The 24,464-nt window shown below is 41.9% G+C and overlaps 1 protein-coding gene across 3 annotated transcripts in view; it reads left to right on the top strand.

Annotated features, from left to right (window-relative positions):
• Positions 1–22,633, top strand: part of LOC127469986 (protein FAM162B-like) — a 59,500-nt gene extending 36,867 nt beyond the window's left edge. Inside the window, exons 4-5 of one of the 3 annotated variants that reach the window (XR_007904140.1) lie at positions 20,280–20,405; positions 22,344–22,633. Coding sequence is in view for 2 of the 3 variants with exons in the window: in XM_051785014.1 (XP_051640974.1) it covers positions 4,012–4,107 (96 nt within the window). In the remaining variant the exon portion in view is untranslated. Of the gene's footprint in view, positions 1–4,011; positions 6,866–20,279; positions 22,273–22,343 lie in introns of those variants that run through there. The other 2 variants (XM_051785018.1, XM_051785014.1) reach the window with 2 other exon arrangements.
• Positions 22,634–24,464: the final 1,831 nt, after the last annotated feature.

Here is a 24,464-nt window from a genome sequence, read left to right as displayed (position 1 = left end):
GTTGGTTTGCTTCAGGCTGGGATTGAGGGTTTGTCTGGTACAAAAAGGAGAACAAATTTTCCTGGATTATATCATATAATGTGAGCAGAGATTGTGCAAGGTCACATAAGGGCATTGAGGTGGAAAAGGGAATAAGACTGGGATCTCCTCAATCCCAGTTCAACTCCCAACAGGAAGGAATGTGGGAGGGAAAGGGCACAGAGATTTTCAAGTTGATTGACTTTATCCAGATGCTTATGTGCTGGGCTGCATAGCACAGAGGGTTTCTACACCCCCACTGTAACCAGTGTGAAGTTCAAAGGAGCAGCAGCCTGGCCCATCTCCCCTTTTTACTGTGCTTAAGCAGCAATAAAAACCTCACAGTATGAAAAGGGATTTGCACAATGAAACCTTAACCAGCTCTTGTTCTTCACCTGGAGTGCTGCACTGGGTTGTAGTGGCATCTAAGCTAAAAAATCCAATTTATATTTTAGTTAAATTTTAATTAAGATGTACTTTTTAGATTTCCACTGATAATTCTCAGGTATGTGACATGGATCATGAAACATTGGAAAGGGCAGTCATTTTGAGCATTTTTATATTTGTCAGCCATACTGACAGTCTTCCAAGGTTTTATTGAATGGGCTTGTAAAAGTAACCACCTACGCAAATGTGGGATCTAAATCTCATCTACTGGAGAGACTAGAAAAATATTACTGGTCTGAATGGGCAGCATTGGGCAGGGAGTGGGACTACTGCTCTGGAAAGCGCACTGCTCAATGCTTTCTTGCAGGTAATGATTTTGCTGCCAGGGCTTTGTGGATTAGGCATATGAAGCCAATCAATGTATGTAATGCTGGCAAGAATTTTAGTCTGAATATGGTCACCTAAAAGTGATTTTACTGTGTTTCAGAGGTGTATTTTAGAGGTATGAATTTATATATTGGTCACTGTCTGTACAAACTACATCTCTGTTGAGAGGGTTTTGCAGGGTTCCCAGAACACTGACTCTGATGGTGGCAGATAGAGGTAGTAAGTGGATGAGGTAAAGCACAGGAAGCAGTAAAGATGTGCTTATTTTCCTCCACTACTTATAAATTAATGCCAACATCCTTTGAAGGCATCACATGATTTCGGTGCATGAGCTCACACGGTATCAATCACTGAGTCTTTTGCCATGTCACCAATGTGTATCACAGGAAGGATAACAGCCCTCTTAATCAGCCATCATTCTGCAGGAACCCAGAGCCTGGCTATTCTAGTGGATTTTTTTTTCTGTCTTCAAAACTGCAATTGGACTATTGAAAGACCTGTAGGAGATAGTTCTCCTGTTGAGGAGCAGTTATTTATGCTCTGAGAAGCTGCCCACAAATACTCTTAAGTAACTAACAAAAATAACCTATCCAGTTACTTTCTCACCACTGCACTTCAGGAGGATTTCAATAATCTCTGATGACAGGCTCTAAACATAACATGCATATCAAGACAGGAATGATGTCCTATTTCAAATGATGTCCTATTTCAAATGATGTCCATTACACTCCTGAATGTAAAATCTAAAGCTGCTGAGAGATAATGAGCACGTGGTGATTATGTAGTGAATCTCTTTGCTACTGGGAAGATTTTCTTGTTAGGTTTGCAGACAGGAAATGTTTGTTTAGCTCCTTTGATCTGAAGATGCTGAGTTGTCTTCGAGTAGGAATAGCCATTTCTACTTGCTTTAGAATTTCAAGAAGCGTTTGATCCAGAAAGGTGTTAGAGATAAATTCTCTGTGTTTCAAAGGGTATAGATAGTGCATCACATGCAGTAGGAGACACCACTGTTGTTCTCTGAAAGGTTAGACAAGGCTATCGTAACATCATCGGGGAATTTGAAAACAGGCATTGAAACGTATTTGTTCTGTCACTTATGAGGAATATTTGATGAAGCTTGTTTGATTTGATTGTTTCACTACTGTGTGAGCTCGTTTATCTAATTACAGTATTGACCACTTTCTCATTGTATTGAATTTTAATAGTCCCAAGATTAATTAGATGTGCATAAAGAGCAGCTGTGAGAGATATGAACCTTTTGTTCTGGGTTTTTTTTTCCTACTGTTTTGAGAAGAAAGAGATGAGAGATAACTGAGTGCAATCAAAATGCAGTCATGCTCTTGATTAGCAACATAATTAGTTAAAGTCTGAAACTTTTGCAGGGAATATCTGCACTTGATATATAGGGCTCTGAACTGACTAGAGAAAAAGACCATGTTTGGGTTTTGCTTTATTGTTTAAAAATATGATTGAATATTTTAATAGCAAAGCTTGCTTTTTTTCAATAGTAAAATCAGTAAATAATAAATAAGTAAATAGACAAACCAGGAAGGTATGTTGGTTTTATTGCTATTGCACTAAACCCAAAAGGGAGAGTTTGGTCCCCATCCACAGATATTTTGCAGCTGGCTTTGCTCTAGCTCTCCTAATGCACACCCAGTCCAGTGTTTCAGAGAGAGAGAGGGAAAAAGGCTTTTTTTTTCTTTTTTTTTTTTTTCTGGGAATCAGGACCTTCTTTTTAAAATACTTCAGCTAAGTGGATGCTTTCAATAGGCACAGAGAGAGGAGGGATAGTGCAAGCAGGAGAGTATGGACCTGGGGTGGAAATGGCTGGGCATGCAAAAGAGGCCATTGGCATTTTAGCTAAGGGCCAAAATCTATACCCTGTCTTTTTTTTAGGAAAAAAAAATTGCTTTTCTTATTTTGCAGTTAAAATTGGAAAAAAAATCTCCCAGGCTAGAACTGGTAGGAAAATCATGAGGTTTTAATGAATATTTTTCCAATAGGTCCCTCTGCTTTAATGAAAACTTTACTGCCAAGAAACATTTGAAAATACCTATTTTCACAGAGTGAAAATCATATCTAGCATTTACTGAAAAAGAAAAAGACCAGTGTAATGGCTATTACTTCTGAATACTCTGTTTACTTTGCCAAAGATAATGCACAGCATAGTGAACTGCAAGGGATCACTTATTTACATTTTATGTAATTTTATGCCTTTAGTTAAACAGAATAAGCTTAAAAACATCCTTTGAAACTGTGGGATGGCACAAACTTGATAGCAATGAGTCTGTATGATCTCATAAATTGTTTGTTGTTCTAGAAGTATATGCTTCCAGATTTAAGTATCCCCACTCCAAAATATATCCTGTATAAAACTCTGAATTCTGCTGGTGCATCCACAAGTTTGTAGTGCATTCCTTACACGTTTTCCACCTGTCAGTTTTAACTTACCAAATTCCCTTAGCAGCACTGCTGAAATTCATAAAAAATGGTAGATTAGAAAGTTAACAGACTTATTTTGTTGCGAAAGGGAAACCTTTACTTACAAAATCTGTAGAAAATCCATCTCAGCTATAATTATTTCCCCAAAAGTTTTGATAATCTTTCAAAATGAAAAGCAGGTTGATTTTTTTTTTTTTGTTCCATACATTTTCAGTGTCCATACATACCTATTGTACATGAAGTATTACACTGCAGAAGGAATTAGTGGTATAGACTTCCTCCTTACAGCATTCTTACAGCTTATAAATGTTCAAAAGTAGATTCCAGAAAGGAAATTATTATATTTATGGTAGTTAATATGTCTTAATTATTAATAATATTGTTATTAAGAATAAGTATTTATTATTAATAAGTGTCTTTTCTGTGAGTAATTTTGGGTAAAACACCATCTTCATTGACTCACCCCCTGCATTTACAAACTAGTAAAGAATCTCCATACTTTACACAGGTGATTCCCTGGGAGTTAGACCCACCCTTTTCCATCAAGGACCAGGGGAGGACAGGAGTGAGGATTTAGGCTCAGGAAAAGCTACCGCAGTTTGATTCTACTCTGGTGTTGATACTTTGGTTTGAAGCCTTTTCTCTATCCCAGGGTGCTGAAGCACAACACAGAGGGCTCGTCCCATTCACGCTGAATGTCTGATAGTTAGAAACTAACTGTGCTTGCAGCTGCTTCCTGGTGGGTTCATAAAAATTCCTTTTAATTCTGCACAGCCCTTCAGTATGCAGAAATTCTCCAGTGCACCATCTGCTCAGGGCTTGTGGACATCTGCAAGTTACCTCTCTGTGACAGGGATATCTGTGAGCTGAACATCTTCAGCATCCGTAACCAGACGAAACATTTCAAAGCTGACTACTGGTGAGAATGCAAAGGGGATTCTACCACAGAATGAATGTGTGCTATGAAATAAATTACAGGAACATACTTGCAACTGTTTACCTTCTGTTAAGCTTGTTGCTACTAAATTAATTTTGGAAACATGGTAATTTCATTCTGCTAAAGCTAATATATGCATGGAATGTGTTTCTAGAGCTTCAAATCATCTGAAAACACTTACTTCTCTTAATTTATCACCTACTTTCTAAAAATCTTAATTTTTAGTTTTTCTACTTTGCAATCAAAAACTTATTATTGAAGAGGCTGTCACTCAAAGCTTCCTCCTTCCCTCTTGTGATGTGCATGTTGGAAAATGAGTTTTCTGTCAAATGTGCTTGTGTAATTCACTGGGACCAGTTCTGTTCCGGATCTGATCTTACTTTCACAGCTGTAAAGCATGAGAAACTCCTCTGAATATTCACTGTAAATTATCTGATCAGCTGTTATCCAGACTTCTGTTAGCAAAACCAGAATGTAATGAGTGTTGGGTGGATTTACATGCTGCTAAATAGCCACTTCCTTAAATCATTGTGGTCTTGAAAAGTAGAGTCATGTAATGCAGGAGCAGAGCTCAGATGAGGATGTCCTGACTGTAAGGCACTGAAAGGCCACTGTTATACTTCTCTTTCATCAAGCAGAGAGAACAGATCATTTGAGCTCTGTAATCTGTTGCTGTTGATAGCTGACCTAATTTCTGAGTGCAGAAATGGCTTAGTAGAAATCCCATCTCTTTGATAAAGGAAGTGAATAGAAGTGGTGTGTTGTCGAATGGCCTCTGCCAAGAAGGTCAGCAAGTTCTTAAGGGAAAACGTTTGATAGATGCTACTAAATGCACAAGGCTTCTGCCTATTGCTTATTGACAGATTCTAAAATGAAATTATTTTCTCTCAAGCTTGAAGGTCATTTCCAATACATGTCTTGGCACTAAACTCGGGATCACTTCAAATTAAATGCCAAGAGCGGAAATGAAAAATTAAAAATGTTCGTATGCTGCAATTACAAAAAACAAACAAACCAATAGAGGAAGCACGTTTAATGAGACTCACAAATGTCAGAATACAACTTCAGGACATATCCACATCCATGACTAAGATTTTGTGCATGCCCATATTGCACAGCTGATAGACAGAAAGGAAAATTGAAACTCACTGAAATCCTTTATCTATTTAAAATAATTGTTTCCAATGCATTGCATGGGAAAGCAAAGTGGATGTATAATTAGACATCTCCCTTGGTGGAAAGTCAGTCTGTAGGCTTGGATGTCTCTTTATTTTTAACATCTCCAATGCCATCTGGAGGTTATTCTAGCCCCCAAAAGTAAGAGAACTCTAAACCAGCTTCAATGGGGCTGGGCCCTGAGGTTCAATTATCATGCCTGGTGTCATGTCATAACTCATTAATTTTCAGAAATATAAATTTGTAATGTAATACAGCAGGCATAAATATTTTTGGCATTTGATGGGGGAAAGGATTAGAACACAATCAAAACAGAGCTGTACTTGGAGTGGCCTTTTTGGACACATCAATGCAATGCCTGCTCATTAAGGAAACGACCAACTGCCGGACGAGGTTGATTGCATTGCCTTGTGTCTCTGGGAGGTATTTTTCTCTGATTCTACAAGCTGTAAAAACAGCCCCCAAGAGTCTGGGTTCAGACTTTGTGCCGCATTTGCACATTCCATTAGTGAAAAAGGAAATTTGCTGTTACAATACAGAAGGTAAAATAGAGTAATGCATTTTGCTTTAATGTATTCGCACACACTTCTAGAGCATGCCCTGCAAAGCTTTCATTGCCTTTCTCTCTGAGTCTATTCTACTTGTCCATAAACATCCAGCTATCCTGCTCCTGCTACAAGGAAACTATGTAATATGCTAAATTTAATCTTACTGTCACCATGTTGGATTTGGGAAATCCTAAGAGACCTTTGGAGATCCACTGAATCTTGACCCTTTCCCTGATACCTCCACAAAGACATAGTGTCCTTTCCCCCTGATTCTGAAGCTCCATGTAGATGCTCATCGCACCCAGAAATAGTAGGCATGGGACACACAGCCTGAGGGACAGGGTCAGGCCCAGTCCAGTACATGTTACACAGGGTTCTGTAGTCCGGGTCTGTACTCAGCATTCCTGCCCCCTGTGCCTTTCTGATGGTTTTTCCAGCAAAGAGCTGTTGGAGCTGCAGTATTCATGGGTCAGCTCACCTTCCTTTCAAATGAGACTGGTGACTTGGAAAGCCCTTATCAAGAGTGATAATGCATTCTGGAAGATGGATGGAGAAATTCTTGCTATGCATAATGCATGTCTCCCCCCAAGGACAAAGCTGAAAGTAGTTCTTGTAGGATGCTAATGATGGAGATGAGATTGAAAATCCCACCTTGAATTCAGATCCTCAGTGCCATTTAGCAGCTGGAGACCTCAGGAAATGGGAAGGCTGGTGTTTCCTGGTGGATGCTATGCTGAGTGCTGGCAAGATGGGGTTTTGGGGCTGGATGGCTATAGTGCAGTGCCTCAGCTAGCTGTGTAACTGGATTCAACCCTCTTGGGACCTGCAACCTACTGGTGGTGCTGTCAGCATCTGAGGCCAGATATCCCTTGTGAAAAACCTATGTCATCTCCTCAGGATAACATTTCCTGAGCTGTCACTAGACACAGAAGGCATTTTTTGCTGTTAGGTGTAAAATGTCTTTAATCTCCCCATACGAATGGGTGTTTGAACTGAAGCAGATGTGTGTATACTGCTGAACTGCTGAAAAACCTTTGGCTGCAACACTATGGTATGTGTGAGGTTTGCACAAAACAGATTAACTGTGGGACATGTAACAAGTTAGCAGATGGTCAGCAGTCTCTGGCATTACTCTGGGCTGGCAATCCTGCCTGACATGGATGCTTGTGTGGGTGATGAAGTAGGGGAACAGTGCACTAGCATTTGATGTGTGAGCCTGCAACTATGGCATTGCAGGGCTCTGTCACAAGTGTTGGTAAACAGCATTTTTAGATTGTATTAGCACAAATGACCACAAAACCAGTCCTTCTTTCAGTCCATGTTAAATAACCACAAAAGCACAAAGCATTCAGCAAATACTTCTCAGTTTCCCTGTCCAAAGATCAGAAATAACCCTGAATGTGGTCCTTCCTGTGCCTTACTCTGAGGTGTTGCTTCTCCAGTGGCAGAGCCCCTCATCTTCTTCCCCTGTGCCTCACTGAGCTGTAGCTCTGCTGTCATGGACTTAGCAGGGGGTGTTGGCAAAGTGGCCTCTGTTTCTGTTCCCTGTGTGTATATATGTATGTAAAACCTTGGATTCCCTCCCAGGAGCATATATATTAAATGTGGCACAGAAGGCTTTTAGCATTAGTGAAGAAGGGAAGGCCAGAGGCTGCAGGTCAGCAATGAAATGCTAGCTTTGCAGTGCAGCAGGGAAGAACAGAATCAGATATCTGTAAAAACTTCCTAGTGGGCAGTGAAGTACTTGAATCATCTCAGGAGGTGGTTAAGGACAGATGAGACATATATCTCATAAGCAAAGGTTCAGCTGATCCTGCCTGAGGCAAGAAAATGTATGAGCTGGACTTGCAAGGTGCCTCCTAGCCCTGTTTTCTGTGATTCTGCAGGTCTGTCCTTTAGGCTTACACAGCACTGCCTGGTGTGCCTCACTGGCCTGATGGCTCTCAGCCCTCAGGGCCCCTTCACTCCAGAGCATTTTAGAGCTACATGGCACACTCAGCCCAAGGGGTCTGCTTGGGTCAGAGATGACCTGTGGGACCAAACCAGGAGGAATTTTCTATACAAATAAAGTGCCCAGGACTGAGCACCCTGGTGGCCCCGTATTCCTGAGCACAGGGGTAAATACCCAGCCTTGCAGTGCTCGTGTACTGGGGGCTTGCAATCTCCAGGTCTCCTGAAAGGCAGCATTCGAGGAGGGCAGATGGGATGGCATCTCTCTCATCCTACACCTAGAGAGCAACTGTGCGGGGCAAAAAGAGCACAATGAGATGCAGCAGCTTGTTCTCAGAAAAACTGTGGGAGCCACAGACTGGCTGCCACTCTTTGTGCTCAGTAACCAGGATGAACAGCTCTACTCAGGTGTCAGCTTTTGTCCTCAGAGTGGCTTGCCAGCTTGTGAATGGAATTGCCAATTTACTCCCACATAAGCATAAGATTTTCTATGCCACAAAGTGTCAATAAGCACTAATTAGCCCAGTTCATGTGCAGTGACTTTTGTCAGACTCCAAGGCCCATTTCCATTGTCCTTTATAAATCCTGTTCACGTTACCAGGACTCCTAGTCAAGGCTCTTGGCATGCTGCCACAGCCCCATCAGAAGGGAGATTTACTCCAAACTCCACTGGTTTCGTCTCCAGTGAGGAGTTGGTAATTCCCCTGTATCACCACAGGATAGAAAGCTTTTTTGCTTGTCTTCATAACTTCTATTCCAATAGAAATACACATGTTCACTCTCCTCACTATGGTGGGAAGAGAAGTTGTATCGGGTAACGTGCACATGGTTGGGTTGCAATAAGAGAAAGCTGCTCTTTCCAGGCAGCTTGGATCCTGGACTTTGATTTATCATTGCTGTGCTGAAGAAAAGTCTTGTATGGAAAGTGAAAACTAGCTTCAGGTAGTTTCCAAACAGTCAGATTCATGGCTTGGGTCAGGAATTCTTTGCTCTTTTTCTGGTGTCTGTTTTTGTGGACTTTAAGGTGCAGATGTAAATTTTTTTTTTTTTTGCTTGGTCATCAGCATTGCTGGAAGTAAAATAGCTTTTGATAAAAGCTCAGTGATTTGAGGAAGGCTTGCTAAAACCAATGTCAGGCTGTTGCTGGCACCTAGATTCAATTTTACCTCCTATGAAATACAGTTTTCATAAAATGCTTCATGACTTCTCTGAGCTGTTTCAATTCTCTTACATTGGTTTTGAAAAAATATTTCATCTTCTTCAAGCAGTCAATTTTCTTGACTTTTTGACCTTTAAATTCAATCTGTTGTATCCAAATTAGTTGGCACAGCACAAAAATAAAATACTGGAAAATTAGCTCCCTTACAGAAGCAGTGGGCAAAATTCCTGCTTGCAGTACAAATCTAGAGCAAATTTAGTGGCTTTATGCCAGGTCTGAACTGAAAGCAAAAGGGGACTGTTTATTTTGATGCCAAATTATATATAAATGCTGTATAAATTGTGTCCTTGCAAGAACATCACTCTATACACACAAATATTTACGTGATGACTATATAGCAGAGAAACTGTGGTACTAAACTTTCAGGCATTTGTACTGGAACAGCTACATAACATGCTTTTATTCTATAAGACACTGCCCTTGTAAGTCTTTACACCTCATTGTTTTTAATGGCAAATTTACTGTTTTTCTAGATAGTTATAAATGTGACCATAATGTGTCTACAAGGCCAACAGTAATCAAATATATAACTGATAAAAGCACTATGCAATTTAAAGTTCTGTTCAAACTGTAGGTGATGCGATATTACGTTTCAATGCTGCTTTCATTAAAGATATTACAAGGAAAAAAAATCACTGAAAAACCTTTGGCTACCAGTTGGGAGAGGGGATGTGAATTTTATTGTCCATCTAATTACTTGGCTGAAGACTCTGAGATTAAAGTCCCATTTCCCACCCCAGTAGGGGTGTTAGATAATGTTTCCTGGCCCAAATCCAAGCCAAAAAGTGAGTTTCTGCATACCAACATGCCCCTGCTGCTACAGCTGAATGTATTTCTTGCTGGTTTGTCCTGAAAATACGATATAGTATTGCTTTTGCTCTCTGCTCCACAAGCAGGTGATGTGACAGAGTGTACCTAATCAGTTTAATGAGTGACATTTTGCAGTCCTCAGAGCCTCTGCCAGGGAATCCTGGTAGGTGCAGACTGGTGGTCTGAGGGTCTCTACCTCCACCAGGCCACTACCTCAGTTTTATAGCCAGTGGGAGCCAAAGTGAACCTGGTTTGTAAAGGTGGGATGCAGCTGGGGGCCAGCTGTGAGCATCCATATTGTCTGAAAAAACATCAAGTTCCTCTGGAAAAGCTCTGTAAGAACTGATGGATAATGCATATTGCAGGGGAAACCCCTTAAGTGTAATTGAGAGAAAAAATTGTCCTGTTTTAAATTACATTTATTAATTGTGCAATTATGAGCTTGAAGACAAAAGGATACTGTGGGAAATGGCAGTGTCATGGATGTGAGTGTTGCATGAGCAGCTCTGAACTTCTCCAGCTCCATCTGTGGACCAGGTACTGGACCCACACGGGGAAACCTGCTGGCATCAATGCTTCACCTACCTTCAAGCTCCTTGAGTTCAGGGCAGGGCTCATGTCTCATCTTTTGTTGTCCAGACAAATCTACCTGATTTGTTATGTAGGGCAGCACAAAATTCCCAGAAACAAAAAGCATGTTTATTTTGCCTTTGCCTATGCGTGGTGCACCACAGAGCTGATCTGGTCACTTAAATTGTTGGGATCTGGAAGACCCACCACAATGTCTGCAGCCACCCTGCTGATTTATAAAGAAGCAAAAAATAGTGACCTAGACAACAAGGGATGAGACAATAAGTATTTCACATCATCCCTCCAAAGAATAGTAATTTTATTGAACATTCAAAGCTCTTAATTAAGTTTATAAAAGAATCCTCTCTCCCTCTCTCCCTCTCTCCCTTTCTCTCATTTAATAAGGTTTCTAGAGCAAAGCAAAGGTGTGAGGTTGGCCAGGTTGCCCTCAGAGGATTAAGGAAAATTGTGTAAGTTATATTTAATTCAATTAATCTTTCCAGATAGGTCCTGAATCATGTCATCAATCTATTTGATTCCACAGGCATAATCCTTAACATGCAGCTACCTTGCTCAATAAGCCAGGGAGATGCTCAGTTGCATTCAAGGGAAATAAATTTAATTATAAACACATCATAGAGTTAAACATTTCCTGAATTTGGAATTCAATGTCTTGTCAACCTTCCAGCAGAGAACACCATCAAACTTTTATAGGGAAGCAGACTCTGTCCTGAATTTATATGTACTGGCAAGCACCTTAACCAGAGGAAAGCATAAAAACTATGTCCTCCTTTTTTTTTAAAACATTTTTAAATTTAAAGTTTTTTTTTTTTCTTCAGTAAAACTATCCACAGTTTTAGATAAAGCCAAGAGTGCAGTTATTAGAATGTATCAGAAAAGGAAGAAATACAAAAACCTACCTGGTCCATATGGCCACAGCATCACACTGAAAATCCTGAGGGCTGCAGAGGGGCTGGAGGTGTGCAGAGGTGCAACAAACCACTCACAGGTCACGTGTGTGGCCAAAAATTCAATATCTTACTATATTTGAAACCTGGGCCCTCCTTTTGATGCTGGTTGTTACTCAGACATTCTACCAAGGAGCTCAAATGTGGGATTGATCCCACTGTGATCTCTGGGGCTTGGTAAGTAGAGGTACAGTGGGACCAGAGCCACCCAGTAAGCCATGGCCTGGTGTGCAGAGAGGGACAAGCACCCTGCTGAGAAGGGCATCAGGTTCTCCCAGGGGTGCAGAACTCAAGCCCTGAGTGTCCACAGGAGGACTGGAGCTCCCCAGGTCCAATACAGCCCTTGCTGAGCCTTGTTAATGCTAATTGAGCACATCATAGGGCATCTGGATTTATTAGAACATGAATAATTCTGTTTTCCTCTTTTATTTACTTGTTACTGTAACTGAGTATTTTGTCCTCAACCCTACAGATGCCCAGTTCTTTCTGGTTTCCTTTAAAAGGAATGATTGGCAGTTTATTTACTGCATTTTTTTTTTTAGCATGACTCCAGGTTATGCTAAATATTCCATAATTTATAACGGAATGTTATATAACAGATGTTTTCAAGGAATTTTATGCTTTGGAAATTCTATGATAAAGGGCAGTAAAAAAATCTTGAGATCCCTGATGCATCCCTCTTCCAACATTTTCCAACAATGTTTCAGTTAGGAAAATGTGAGGTTGTTATACTTTAAAGAATTAACAAAATAAAGTGTTTTCATTGCTCCTCTGGTGTTAAAGTGAGAGTCCAGGCAGTGAACAGCAAAGGTGTGAGAGGCAGCATGGCCCAAGGCGCTCACAGAGGCTGAACAATGAGTTTAGTGTTCTCAAAAGAAGGTGGTGTACTATGTATCATAAATCTGTAATGGCAGAAAACTTCTGTTAACAGCTTCATTTAGTTCAGAATAAATTTTTAATCTTCACTTTTTGCAGCTTAATTATTAAAGCCAGTTTCACACTAGTTGGGGAGTTTCCTGCCAGCTTTGGCCCCACTTGGGGAGATAACGTATGATAACATATATTTATTTATGTGGCAGTTTTCCAGTGACCTGTCAGCTTCCACCTACCAATTTAGCTTCTCCCATCTTCCATGGTTTGAATTTAGCTTGTTGTTTCTGATGTTGGAATGATAAATCAGTTTCACTTGTAACCAACCCAAAGCTATGCTGGTCTCAAGGGCTTGTGGTTTCTTCCACATTGCCCCTTTTTTGGTGCCTGTGTGGGATGTTTGGGTGGGGGTTTGTATTTTCTTTTCCTAAGCTGTTCTGTACCACTGTGTTGTGGCATTTCATCAGCCCCTGAGATAGAGAAATTCTGAGCTGAGGAATGAGAAATCTGACGTTTTCCTCCTGCCAGGGAGATGCTCTGAAGTGGATGCTGGGGGAAAGGCAATGTTGGCTGTGGGCTCTGCCCTGAGTCCTGGGGCAGTGGAGAGGCACTGGGTCACCAGCCATGGGCAGCCTGCCCCTGCACACTGTGGGAAGGTGGCAGCTCCCCTGCATTGCGTGCAACAAGCCCACTCTGCCTGCAGCAGCACTTCTGCCACAGCAGCAGAGAAAAGCTGTGACATGATAAAAACAAGCAAGCACAGAAGCCCAGAGGCAAAGCTCAGGGGAGGAAAAGGCCACATTTTGTTCAGTGCATAATACCTGCTACATTGCTTTCGCAGACAGCCTCCCAAACATTATCTTTCCATATTACATTTTGATTTAGGTTGTGACTGCTTTTCCTAAGTGCCCTTTAAATATGCTTATAATGCAGAGGAAGGGTAGGAAATAGAGAAGGGTAATTAACTGGTCAACCCTTCCCTGCAACCCCATGTGTCAACTAGAAAATCTCAGTTAAATTCAGAGCAAAGCAGAACCCAAGCACAGCTTCTTGGCTTTCCTTAATATGTAGCATCAGTCAGGTACAGTTATTTCACCTGATATCTTATTAACAGATTCCCCACGCTTGCCTGGGGTCATGGTGTGGCAGGGCAGGTGTAGGAGAGCAGGATCCCACCCATGCTGTCGCTGCCATGGAGGAGAGACACCTATGGTCACTGAGCTGCACCAGGACCCATCGTTTTTAGATTACATCTTTATCTATGCAGGATTTGCCTCTGTCTCAGGTAACCTGGGACACCTTGTCAGAAAATTCAGCTGCTTCCAATTTCTACTGTTTCTTTTTACACACTTGGTAGCTTCCCAAGAAGATTTCAGCCTTCCCTGATGAAGCACTCAGCAATGTTCATGATACATTTTACTGAAGTTTTTAGAAAAATTTTTGTTAGTCGAATTGTAGGATTTTTTTATTTGCAAGAAACCAGATACTATCAATGAAAAATAGGTGATAACTAAATACTATTAGTGAAAAATAGATGCCAAAAGTTTTGGTGATGGTTTGAAAGTGTTTTCAATACAACAATTGTTAAATCCATAGAAATATTTTCTACAGCTCATTTTTCCAACTGCAATTAATACAGAATATTTTTCCAAACTCTAGGTGATGCCTTTGCTGTTATAAGTGCATAAAGCTAAAGATAGCATATATCGAGGTAAAGATGTCACTGTTACCTGTGATTAAGCTCTTTGACTATAATATGTTTATCTTTGAAAACAGCAACGATGAGCAGGCAGGTCCTGCCAGGGATGGCAAGATATTGTCTGAGAGTGTAGAAGCAAATGACCATGATTGTTTGGGGCCTGACATGCCTGGAGATGGCCCAGAAACCAGAGGCTGACTGCTGCTAAAAGCCACCTTGTTCCATGGGAGAGCCACGTGATGGTAACCTCATGCACTGTCCAGTTATCCATGGGGAGGAAAGCTGAGTTATCACAAGGGACTTCAGCCTGACTGACACACAGAGGTTGCAGGCTGTCAATGCTAAAATATCTTTGAAATATTTTATAATTATAGATGACAATCTCCTAACTCAAGAAGCATTGCATAGCAGGAGAAATCTGTATTTGACCTTCTCCTGATCGGGAAAGAGATGTTTTTAAGAACAGAAAATGAGTGATTTGCCTGGGTACAATTAATGCTGGCTGGACTACACTGCCAAAACCATCTACACTTGCCTTTGTCATGGAGGGCAATTTGGTAAAGGTGGGTGCTGAAGTGTGGTAGATGAAGTATAATAAAACTCAGTGGAAACTGAAGATAGTTCCAAATGGAAAAAAAAATATAACAGTGCTTTTTCTGGAGTGAGGAAAATTAACTCTGGGACCAATTTGCAGAAGAGTTGTGGTTGTGTCATTGCTACAAGAAATTTTCCCCCAAACAACCAGAGTTTTCTCTCTGAAATCTATGCTCTGGATCCCACAGCGATGGGACTTGTGGCAGGAATCGATGGAGGGCAATGCTGGAGCCAGCTGAGGAGGCACTGCATTGGGAGGGATAAACAGCAGTCCTTCCCTGCTCAGCAATTTCTGAATCTCTGCAAATTTCCATCCAAGTGGGTATTTTTACTATCCTCTGCTTTTTGCATATTAAATAATGTATTGTGTCAGACAAGCAAGAGCTGTAACAGAGGGGAGAATGTTTTCCTGATACTCTTTTGCACCCATGCAGTCCCTGAGAGGGTCCGTTCCCCTTTTGGTGCTGGGCTTATTTGGAGTGACAGGTTTTCATTACAGCTTTGTCTTTATGGGTGTTGGGTGCCTCAGAGACCTGTGTTGCGCTGGTTAGGTGTAATCTGGCAGTGCCTGGAGGACAAGCTGACGTCTTCCCCCTATTTTTGGGCCACCCAGAGTCAAGGAAAATCCCTTCAGGCTCCAAGTTTGGCAGCTGGGGTTGCAGTGTGTGCCTGGAGCAGGTACAGCACGTGGGATGGACGAGTCTGGCTTTGAGGCTTCGTTTTCAAAGTAATTTATCAGTTACCTTACAGAGCTCAGGGGGAAAGTGCAGCTTTCCAGACCCCGGCACTTGCTCGAGGACAATCTGTGAGATTTCAGCTTTATGCGTTTGAGCACACTGGGGGTCAGAGCAGCTAATCAAGGCTAAATTAGATCCAACTGACAAATGTTCCAGTTTCAGTAGCATTGCATTTATTTGCAGCAGCAGAATTTTGACCCCTGATTTGGAGGAAAACAGGGCCCCCTCACAGGAGCCCAGGAAAAGCACCCATAGCTCTTCTGAAGTCAGAGGCAGTGAAACCTATGGTATTATCATATACTTGGTTACAGCCACACTCTTGGAGCCAGTCACACGACTGCACACTGAGTCATCTACAAGAAAACTGCCTGGCTGGTCTGGATAGAGAGAAGGAGGGGTATAAATGTGCCTAAAAGGCTTCCCTCCATGCAAACAGTCACCAGCAAGCACTTGTTTTTTTAGCAAGAATGAAGTGCAATCCATTCACATTCTACGGCATTAAATTAACATGACAGATTAGCTCACAGCAAAGGATCATTGTGGGGGAAGATGTCTGGAACAGCTTGCTGGGAGCAAAGTTCTCTGAAAGTCCTGCAAAAGGCTGTCCTTCAACTAGTAAAAGGCCATCCTTTGACCAGTTCCGAGCGGGGTCCTCTTTGTCCATGACATTTTAGCCTAAAGAAATCATGCATCGTTAAATCCTCCTCCTCCATGCTCCATCCTGGAAGTCTCACGGCATGAGAAGAGAAGTAAATCAACTCCTACCCTGCCTGCAATGCATAATATGCTTATCCCTCTGCTTGATAAGCCCCTGAGTAGTCTGGAAAGTGGTGTGTATAAAGGAAATGACGTTTCTGAGATGTAACCAGGCAGTACTGGTTTCGGGGCAGGGGATGATTACCGGTGGTGCGGCAGGGATGGAGAATTTTCTGCAAGGCAGTAGATCCACCAGCTGATGCAGGCTTTGATTAAGCACAGCAGCTGCATGTAGTGGCTACTGGAAGAGACTTCTGAAAACACCTTCAACAGAGGTTTTCCCACCCATGAGGCAGGAGCTCTCTCCTGTGCTCTCATTTAGACTGAGCCCAGTTCTGAGCAGACCAGTGAGCACAGAGGACCTGGGAGGGCTCAGGCCCATCACTGCTGACTGCACCTCCCTGGTATGGGATAGTGTCAGGGTTCATCCTCCTGGTGTCCTTTTCTCCACCTTAGCAGCTGTAGTGAGTGAGGAGCTCTGCTTCTATTCCCTTGGAAAACAGGAGACTGGAGAGCACTGATGAGTTTATGGCCCTTTCCACTTCTCCGGACCTCTGGAAATGGATCTTTATTAGTGTCATTTTCAGTCATAATGAATTTTTTTTCATTCCCATCACTAAAACAATTCCGGTGCTTGATCAGTCACATTATTTTCACCTATATTCAGATCTAATTGATTCCCAGTGTTTATTTTCTCAGGAGCAGAAAAAGCATCACTCATTGCCAAGCAGAAACTTTCTGCACCAGGATGTGGTCTCTCTTCTCTTTTCCCAGTCACTTAGAGGCAGATGAAGACATCCATCTCGAGTGTGATGAAACTCTCTGCACATCCCTGAGGGGCTGGTAAGAAGAGACATGGGGAGATGACACTTTTTCTGTACCAACCCCAGGGTCCTTCAAGGGCTGTCAGTACCAGCTCGAAGAATGCAGGAGGATCAGAAATCCCCCCTGGTTCGTGGGTGAGCATTAATTAGCCCACAGCAGATGCACTGATACTTGCTATTCTTTGCATCAAAAGTCATCATTCCCAAATATGGGAGGAAACTGAAGACAGGTCAGAGGCATTGCCCTCAGGGAGCCAACCTTGCAAATAGTGATTTCTTTTGGCAGGAGAAAGGAGAAAGAGTGGGTTTTGCTCTTGGATATCTGTGTTTAGGAAGAGGGTCTGGTTTCCTTATAAGTTGTCCTTAAAACCCTTATAAATGTATAGATACAGATACATAGAACAAACAAAAAAATGCCCTTTTACTTTTCTTCTATATGAGCAGGATTAGGGCTCAGCTTTCTCTTTCAGCTTAAAGAGTCAGAAAAGCCAGTGCCATGCTACAGCCTCTTAAGGGAAAAGGTTGGAATCATATTCAAGGCTTTAATATTTATCAGATGATGATTTCTTTTTTTGTTTGTTTCGGAGAATAGGACATAAATAAAAGAAGAGGCACATTTCTTTTAAAATCTAAGGGGCAAGATGTTGAATTTTACATTTCTATAGCAACATATGGACTGGTAATATGCACACAAGGAGCTGCAACACAATTATAGCAATCTAATATTAGAGATCAAAAATAAAGCAAAGCAGGGGATTCAAGCATGTAATTTGTTCATTGTTCATTTATCAGCCTCGACATGAATATTTCTGTATGTGAGACTTGGACTCAGGGGAGTTACATCATGCAGTCACGGAGCCTTTCTTTGAAAAGAGATGTTTACAGTAAAAAACAAACAATAACAACAGCAGCATTCTTCTAACTCATCACAACTGAAGCAAAGCAGTTTTATTTCCAGCAAAAGAAATTTGTTAAGAGAATTAGTGGCTGTCTGAGGCATCAAGCTGTGTGTGATAATGAGATGGGTTATAAATAGTGTCATTAATTCACATGTCCTTCTAACACATGCCACTCCAGTTAATGTACAAATCCCAAATCCCTCGATGCAAAATACACTGACCTCCTCGTTAAAGTATCTAGTGGCATAAAGCCTGGTTTGCACGTAGCTGCTGTCTAGTGCTCTGGATCAGGAATAATTGCAGGGCACCATTTCTGCTCCTCAGCTGAGAGAAAAGTATTTCTGTCACCAGAAAATAAGACTTTCCTCGTGCCTTATGCTACCTTTTCCAAGTGCTGGGATGTGTTATGGGGCAGCACATTTCCCTGTGCCCTCCAACGAGAGGCTGCCCTAAAACCAGTGCTGGGGTGCTCCTGCATCTTCCAAAACCTCTGCATGTCTTGCAGCATCCATTGAAATTTTGCTTCTGAGCCCCTAATGCTAAATGTGCCTTCTTCAACTCTCTGCTTATGCCACTAGCAGCAACTTTTTTGCCAGGGAAGAGTCACTGCTGATGGCAGCTGGCACTTTTCTCTGTAAAAGGTTCATCCAAGGTCCCACTGAACAGGGAGGTTTGCTGCAGACTGGACCCCTTCCTTTCAGGCAGCCCTGAGGTTTCTCTCTTGTTGGGAAAGAAACACTCTTTATAGAGAGCAGAGATGAGGTGCTTGCTGTTCCTGGGGCTATACAGAAAGAGCTCAACACCTCAGTGTGCACCATTGCTAGTGAACAGCCTTATACCAGAAGCAAAGACAGAACGGACCATTTTATTTTTCCCATTTTTTCACCATTTTTCTAATAGACTTCTGCAGAAATGTTCATACTTCTGGAAAGTGCCTGTAGAGAGCAGTTATCTTCCACACAGTTTGGAGTTTCCAGTGAATGCATCCTGCTTTGCCTCTCGGGGCACTCTGGGATGCCACAGCCATGTACAGCTGGGGCAGCAGCCGAAAGAAAGCGCTGTGGAAACCCACAAACTGAATTTTTGTTCTCTGCCAGCATCACATGCAGCCTGAGTAATATTCATCCTGTTTCCATTTTAAGAGAGAGGGTGTTTTGGGTGTTTTCAACAGGCAGTATCACGGCTTTTGTTGGTGGCAGTTTCCATGGTGTTCATGTTCCCCCTCAGTCTCAGAGTTACCACAGTTTCATTATCTCTAAAGATGGTGTTTAAGTTGCCCATCTTTTTAATAAATTAGACCCTGGTAATTATGGGCTTTTCTAAATAATAAGGGTGCTTCTGCTTTGATGATGGGAGTTTAACTGTAAAAGCAACATTTATAATGTATTTATAGAAACTGGGATCAGCAGCAATTACTTGCCTGGATAGTGATGATTCCATCTGCCACGTACAGCCAGAGTCCAACTTCTTGATGGGCAAAGGAGCTACTGGTTTAAATGCAGGAACCATTGAGCCAGTTGTCATTTCATCAAGGTGTTCAGGGGATTTTTGGTTAAAGTTCTCCCAACCTTTCCCCATCTGATCTGATCCCACTGTAGCTGTACTGGGCATGGCACAGCCCATGGCAGAGGATGCAGAGTGAGGATGGTGCATTCCCACTGGCCACCTATGTCATGGAGCTACAGCCTGGGTTTGGTTGGTTGGTTTTCTTCTCAGAGACGTTGCTGTTTTGGGTGTTGCAAGGGTGAATCTACACCATAGCAGAGCACGGAGCTGTGTCAGAGAGGTCGTGCTGCTCAGCTGCCTCTAATGTAAAATACTCAGAAAATACAGAGCTAGGCTGGCACAAGAGACTTGTACCTCTCATGTGCTGGATGCAGTGCCAAGATCCAGCTGGTAGAAACCCCCATTCAAAACAAACTCTAATGAGCCTGGTTCATTTGGATTACTTAAAATACATGCATATGGATTGGAGCAACAGGATGATAAATAGTAAGATGGATGGGCATTGTCTCTAGCTCCTCTGTGTCTGGGGGGATTTCATTCCCCATCTTCCTGGAGGTTAAGTCATGAAGGCAGAACAACCTGAAGGATCTGCAGGGGATTGGGGTTGCTGCTTTCTTTTCAATGACTTTCCTGGCATTGAACTCTGCATCCCTCCTGGCACAGACCACAGACTGTTCTTGCAGTATTTTTACAGCCAGTCTTAAAACATCCAGCATCAAGGGGTTGATGCTTTGGCGTGAAGTTACTGCAAAATATAATCCTGCAGTCATCAGGTCTCTGAAACACATCAACATTTGCCTGTGCTGAGAGAGAAGGATAAAGCCTGTGTTGGAAAATCTCCCTGACCAGGGTTTAGGGGTATGTGATTCTGCTCTGAATCTGCTTGCCAAACCCAAATGCACTGAAATCATATTGATTTACAAATCATGAGATGTAGAAAGCAATATAATTGCTGGTGTTCATTTTTTTTTCCTTTTAGGATCTAAGTCTTCAAAATGCACATGTTCAGGCTTTATTCTGAGCCTTTCAGGAAAGTAAAGAAGATGCTGAGAAATTCCCTGTGATCACCTACCTCTGGGATCTGCAATTCCAGCAATGGTACCAGGTATCAGAAGAGCTTTCAAAATCACAGGAGTTCAGAGCTGGCTTATCCATCTGCAGCAGGTAACACGTAGTGACAGGGAAGTATTACTGATGGTGTGCAAGAATATTCTGTATTATTTCCAGTGCACACATTCAAAAAAAGAAACCATAAATCCATGGCAGAAATGTGGATAATAGGGATCCAAGTGACCTCCAGGACTAGGCAGGACTCAGGGTGAACAGAGTGAAGAGGGAACTGGACTGTCATTTTGGACTGAGGAGCCAAAGATTAATCCAAGTGGCTCCTCCAAAACCAGCCCAAAGTCGCAAATAGCCAATGTCTATGAAACATCTACACATGCCTGAGTATGTGAAATTATTCCCTTCTTAATCTGTGCAGGAACAGTCCAATGCTGCAATGTGATGCTGCTGGTTGGCCAGCACTGGCTTCACTCTCTGTGCTGGGGTTCTTGTTTGGTTTCTGCAATGCTGGGATGAAGATGAATCTGTGTGTCAGGCTGTGAACTAAGGCCAGAACTGCTGATTTAATTCCCAGTCTGACCTCAGCAGTTCCTCCATGGATTAGGCAAAACATTTGGCTTTTTAGTGTTTATAGCCTAGTCCTAAGGATAGTGGACTTTGCCTTCATGACAGCCACAGGCCTGCCTTTGCCTTCGCCTTCCACTATTGCTCCAAGAGCTGCCAGTCCTGGAAGTGGCATAAAACATATATAGCTTGTTGTGGAAGAAATTAAAAGTGGTTCTTTTATGTGGGTAAATGTCGCACACCAAGTGGCTTATAAATATAATATTAATGCCTAAAAAAGTGATAATTACCTTTATATTTGCTTAATAACATAGTTTTAAAGTAAATTACTGACATCATATATTACCTTCTTCCCCTACAGTAAATGGTCTCTCCCTGCTATATTTCATTACTTATTGTAAATTCATTCAAGCAGTATATTTTGCTTTCAGTAAGGTACCCTCAGTTACTTTTTCTGTCCAGGATAAATTGAGATAGATTTTGCCTGTGCCTGGGTTTTGCTCATGGCATCCATCTTTGCCCATGAAAAGTTACAGCTGGAGTTGAACAGGACTTGAGAAATGATAATATCATAGAGCAGAAAGTTACAGCTCACCAGTCCGCAGTCAAGCTGTGTACAGAGGCTGCACTGAAGCAGCCAGGAGTTTAATAGGAAGTGAGAAACATAACGGAATGTGATGTATTCTCTAATGTTTATTCTGATAAAGTAATAAGAACATTACAAGAAAATGACACTAGTTATTTACTGTGCCATTGCAAGATTATACAGTAGCATATCACCCCAGGCACCATGGTTTGTCACTAGTTTCCATTTTAGCCCTTGGAGGTCTGAGGATTTATTGCTAGAGTTATAGAATATTTTTTTTGTGGGCGGGAGAGGGAAGACTTCAAATAAAAAGTATCTCCATCCCGTTGTTGACAATTCCATGTTCCCAAGGCTTAGCAAATCTCACAGCTATGACCACTGTGTTGTCAAATTGAATAAAAGCCTTGAGGCTGGCACCGATCAACCTCCTGCAGAAGTTGTGGAGCCCCTGTGAAAACCACTTGATTGAAGGCTCTGGTTTCACAGCTCTTACAGTGGGAATAAGATGTGACCTGGAGGTCAGTCGAGCTTTGCAGTGGCTGTGGGGAGACTTGCCTGTGATAATGAAGTCTCCCTATTTCTGTGCTTTTTAGGAAATGCTACTAGGTGCCCCAGGGTGCAAAAAGATGCAACACTTTTATGGGTCCTTCTAGACCTTGGTTTGGGCTTCCAGCTCTAGAAACCTCAGGATTGCTCCATAGCACGGTCCAGTTGGGATGGATGTTGGCAGATAGTTCACCACACAATGCCTGCTGTGGTGAGTCAGAGCAGTAGCTCAAACACAGAGTCCATATGGAGGGAAAAATAATAATTATTTCTCTCCCCCAGGTTGTGGGGCTGCCTTAGACCTTGGGATGGGTCATCAGCACTCAATGTCCCAGATGGTTTTCCTGCAGCAGTGGAAGCACAAACAGCAAAACTGTTCTCTTCTGCTCCCATCCAAAGTGTCATCATTCACTCCTCACTAACATCAAGTGTTTTATTCAAAAGCATTTAAATATGCAAAGCTCATTTTGGATTTGTATTATTAGAATTTTTAAGTGGACAAGGGTGCAATTTTCTCGTTACAAGGGAGAAATGTCACATTTTAGCTCAAAGAGAGTTTTCAGTGCCAGGTTACAAAACACAGGTAATGAAATATGCAGATTTTTAACAATGTCAGTGAAAGAAAGACTGGTAGAACTGCATGTTCTCAGAGATGCAAACCTCTCTTGTCAGCTCAAATTCACATGGCAAGGGAGAGGAAACCTTCTGGGAGCTTTGGTTCATTTTGTGGCAGAGTGGTTCAAAACATATCTTTGGGGATACTTCTGGGCATTGCTGGAAATCTCATTCAAACCTGACTCTTTGAAGCCAAGCAGTGTGTTAAAACCTATTGTGATTCCAGTTCCCTCTGTGAGGGCTCACAATATGTTTTGCTTTTCAAATTTCCCTTTTTTCCTTATGATACTGATGAAAGGGCAGGTGTGTATGCTAGAGGGGACCAGAGCACTTGTGGAAGGAGATGCCTGGGCTCTGCTGAGCTGTCTCCATTGGCTTGTTGTAAGCCCTCTGAAGTTTATTCTGTCTGCACATGCTGCTGAGAGGAGAAATTCCTCTGGAGATTTTAGCATTCTGTAAGTAACATTGAATGATTTTTAGATCAGGGGGATGAGACTTGAAAGCCAGTTGGGATGGATTTTGTTTAACTTCCTATTTAAATAGCTCATGCTGTTTGAATACATATACTTGTATTTTTATTAGCTCACCCATGTTAACTGTATGTCTGTCTATATCTCGTATCTTTGAAAAAAAATAAGAAGCTGCCATGTAGGGATACAAATAGGTATTAGTCCATGTCTGATGTAGAGAGAGAGATGAAGTTATGGCCTTCTAGCCCAAGCAGGGCATGAAAACTTCAGCTCACCAGGTGCCACTGGGGGACTTTTGCACTCTTGGTGGTCTTTCTTACTGCTGATTTCTCCTGTGACCAGTGTCTTTTGGGTCAAGAGCACTGGGGATCACCACTGCGTTGTTGTAACCTTGCAATAACCCTGTACACACTATAATAGCTGTGAAGGGCAAGGTCACTTCTGATATTTGCAAAGCCAATTAGGACTTATAGAGCACTAAACTCAGATTTCTTCAAGCCATTTCATTTTATTGATCAGACACATTTTTATTTCCAGATTGCTCACTCTTGGGAACCATCCAGGTTTCACAGTGTGAAGGACTGTAAAATGTAATGATTCAGCACTCCCAGTGTGGCTGTCTGTGGATTTTGTTAACCTTTAAGCTGCATTTCAGTTGGAAGACAGGACTTGAAGAGCACCATCATATATCTGATGCTCTTTTGAAAGAGTTCTCCAATTTGCATTTCCCTCTTGTCCACTTTAACAATCAAGACACATCCTTCACCTCTTTCTTTGTTAAATCCTACGATTTTCCTGGAAGGGAGATTCCCAGCATGTAAAAGAGTTCAGCAATTCAGACTGTGCATGGACTGATAATTAACAAATTCTTCTTCCAAAAATTTTTGTCCAAGTTGGTAAGATTTTCCCCATGGCTAATGGGTCTCAGATCTGACAGGTGGCACTTCAGGTGAGAAGTTGGAGCTCACCCTCATCTCAGAAAGTGCTGCACAGCTAAATACCTTCATTGCTTCTTTATCAGGCTTGTGAGTGCTGGCTCCAGGCACACACAGGCATTTCTTGGAGACTCTAGCATCAGCAAAACAACTTTACTGGCAATTTAATGCCTTTTTGCACAGGAAAGATATATTAATTTTGCCTCAACTGAATGAGAGACTTAAAATCCCAAGAAAGCAAATACAGTGATTCTAGATCAATAGAGAGAAATATACAGTAAACATTTTAGTATGCTGTGCAATAAAAAGAGCCCTTATGTCTTATAAATACAGATGCTTAACTTATCATGTGCATGCACAGTAAGTACACACACACAGTCCTC

This window comes from Manacus candei, unplaced genomic scaffold (assembly GCF_025592945.1).
Source record: "Manacus candei isolate 608988 ecotype Guabito, Panama unplaced genomic scaffold, ASM2559294v1 h1tg000003l, whole genome shotgun sequence".
In the NCBI taxonomy this organism is placed as follows: Eukaryota; Metazoa; Chordata; class Aves; order Passeriformes; family Pipridae; genus Manacus; species Manacus candei.
This window is presented reverse-complemented; position numbering and strand designations above follow the sequence as displayed.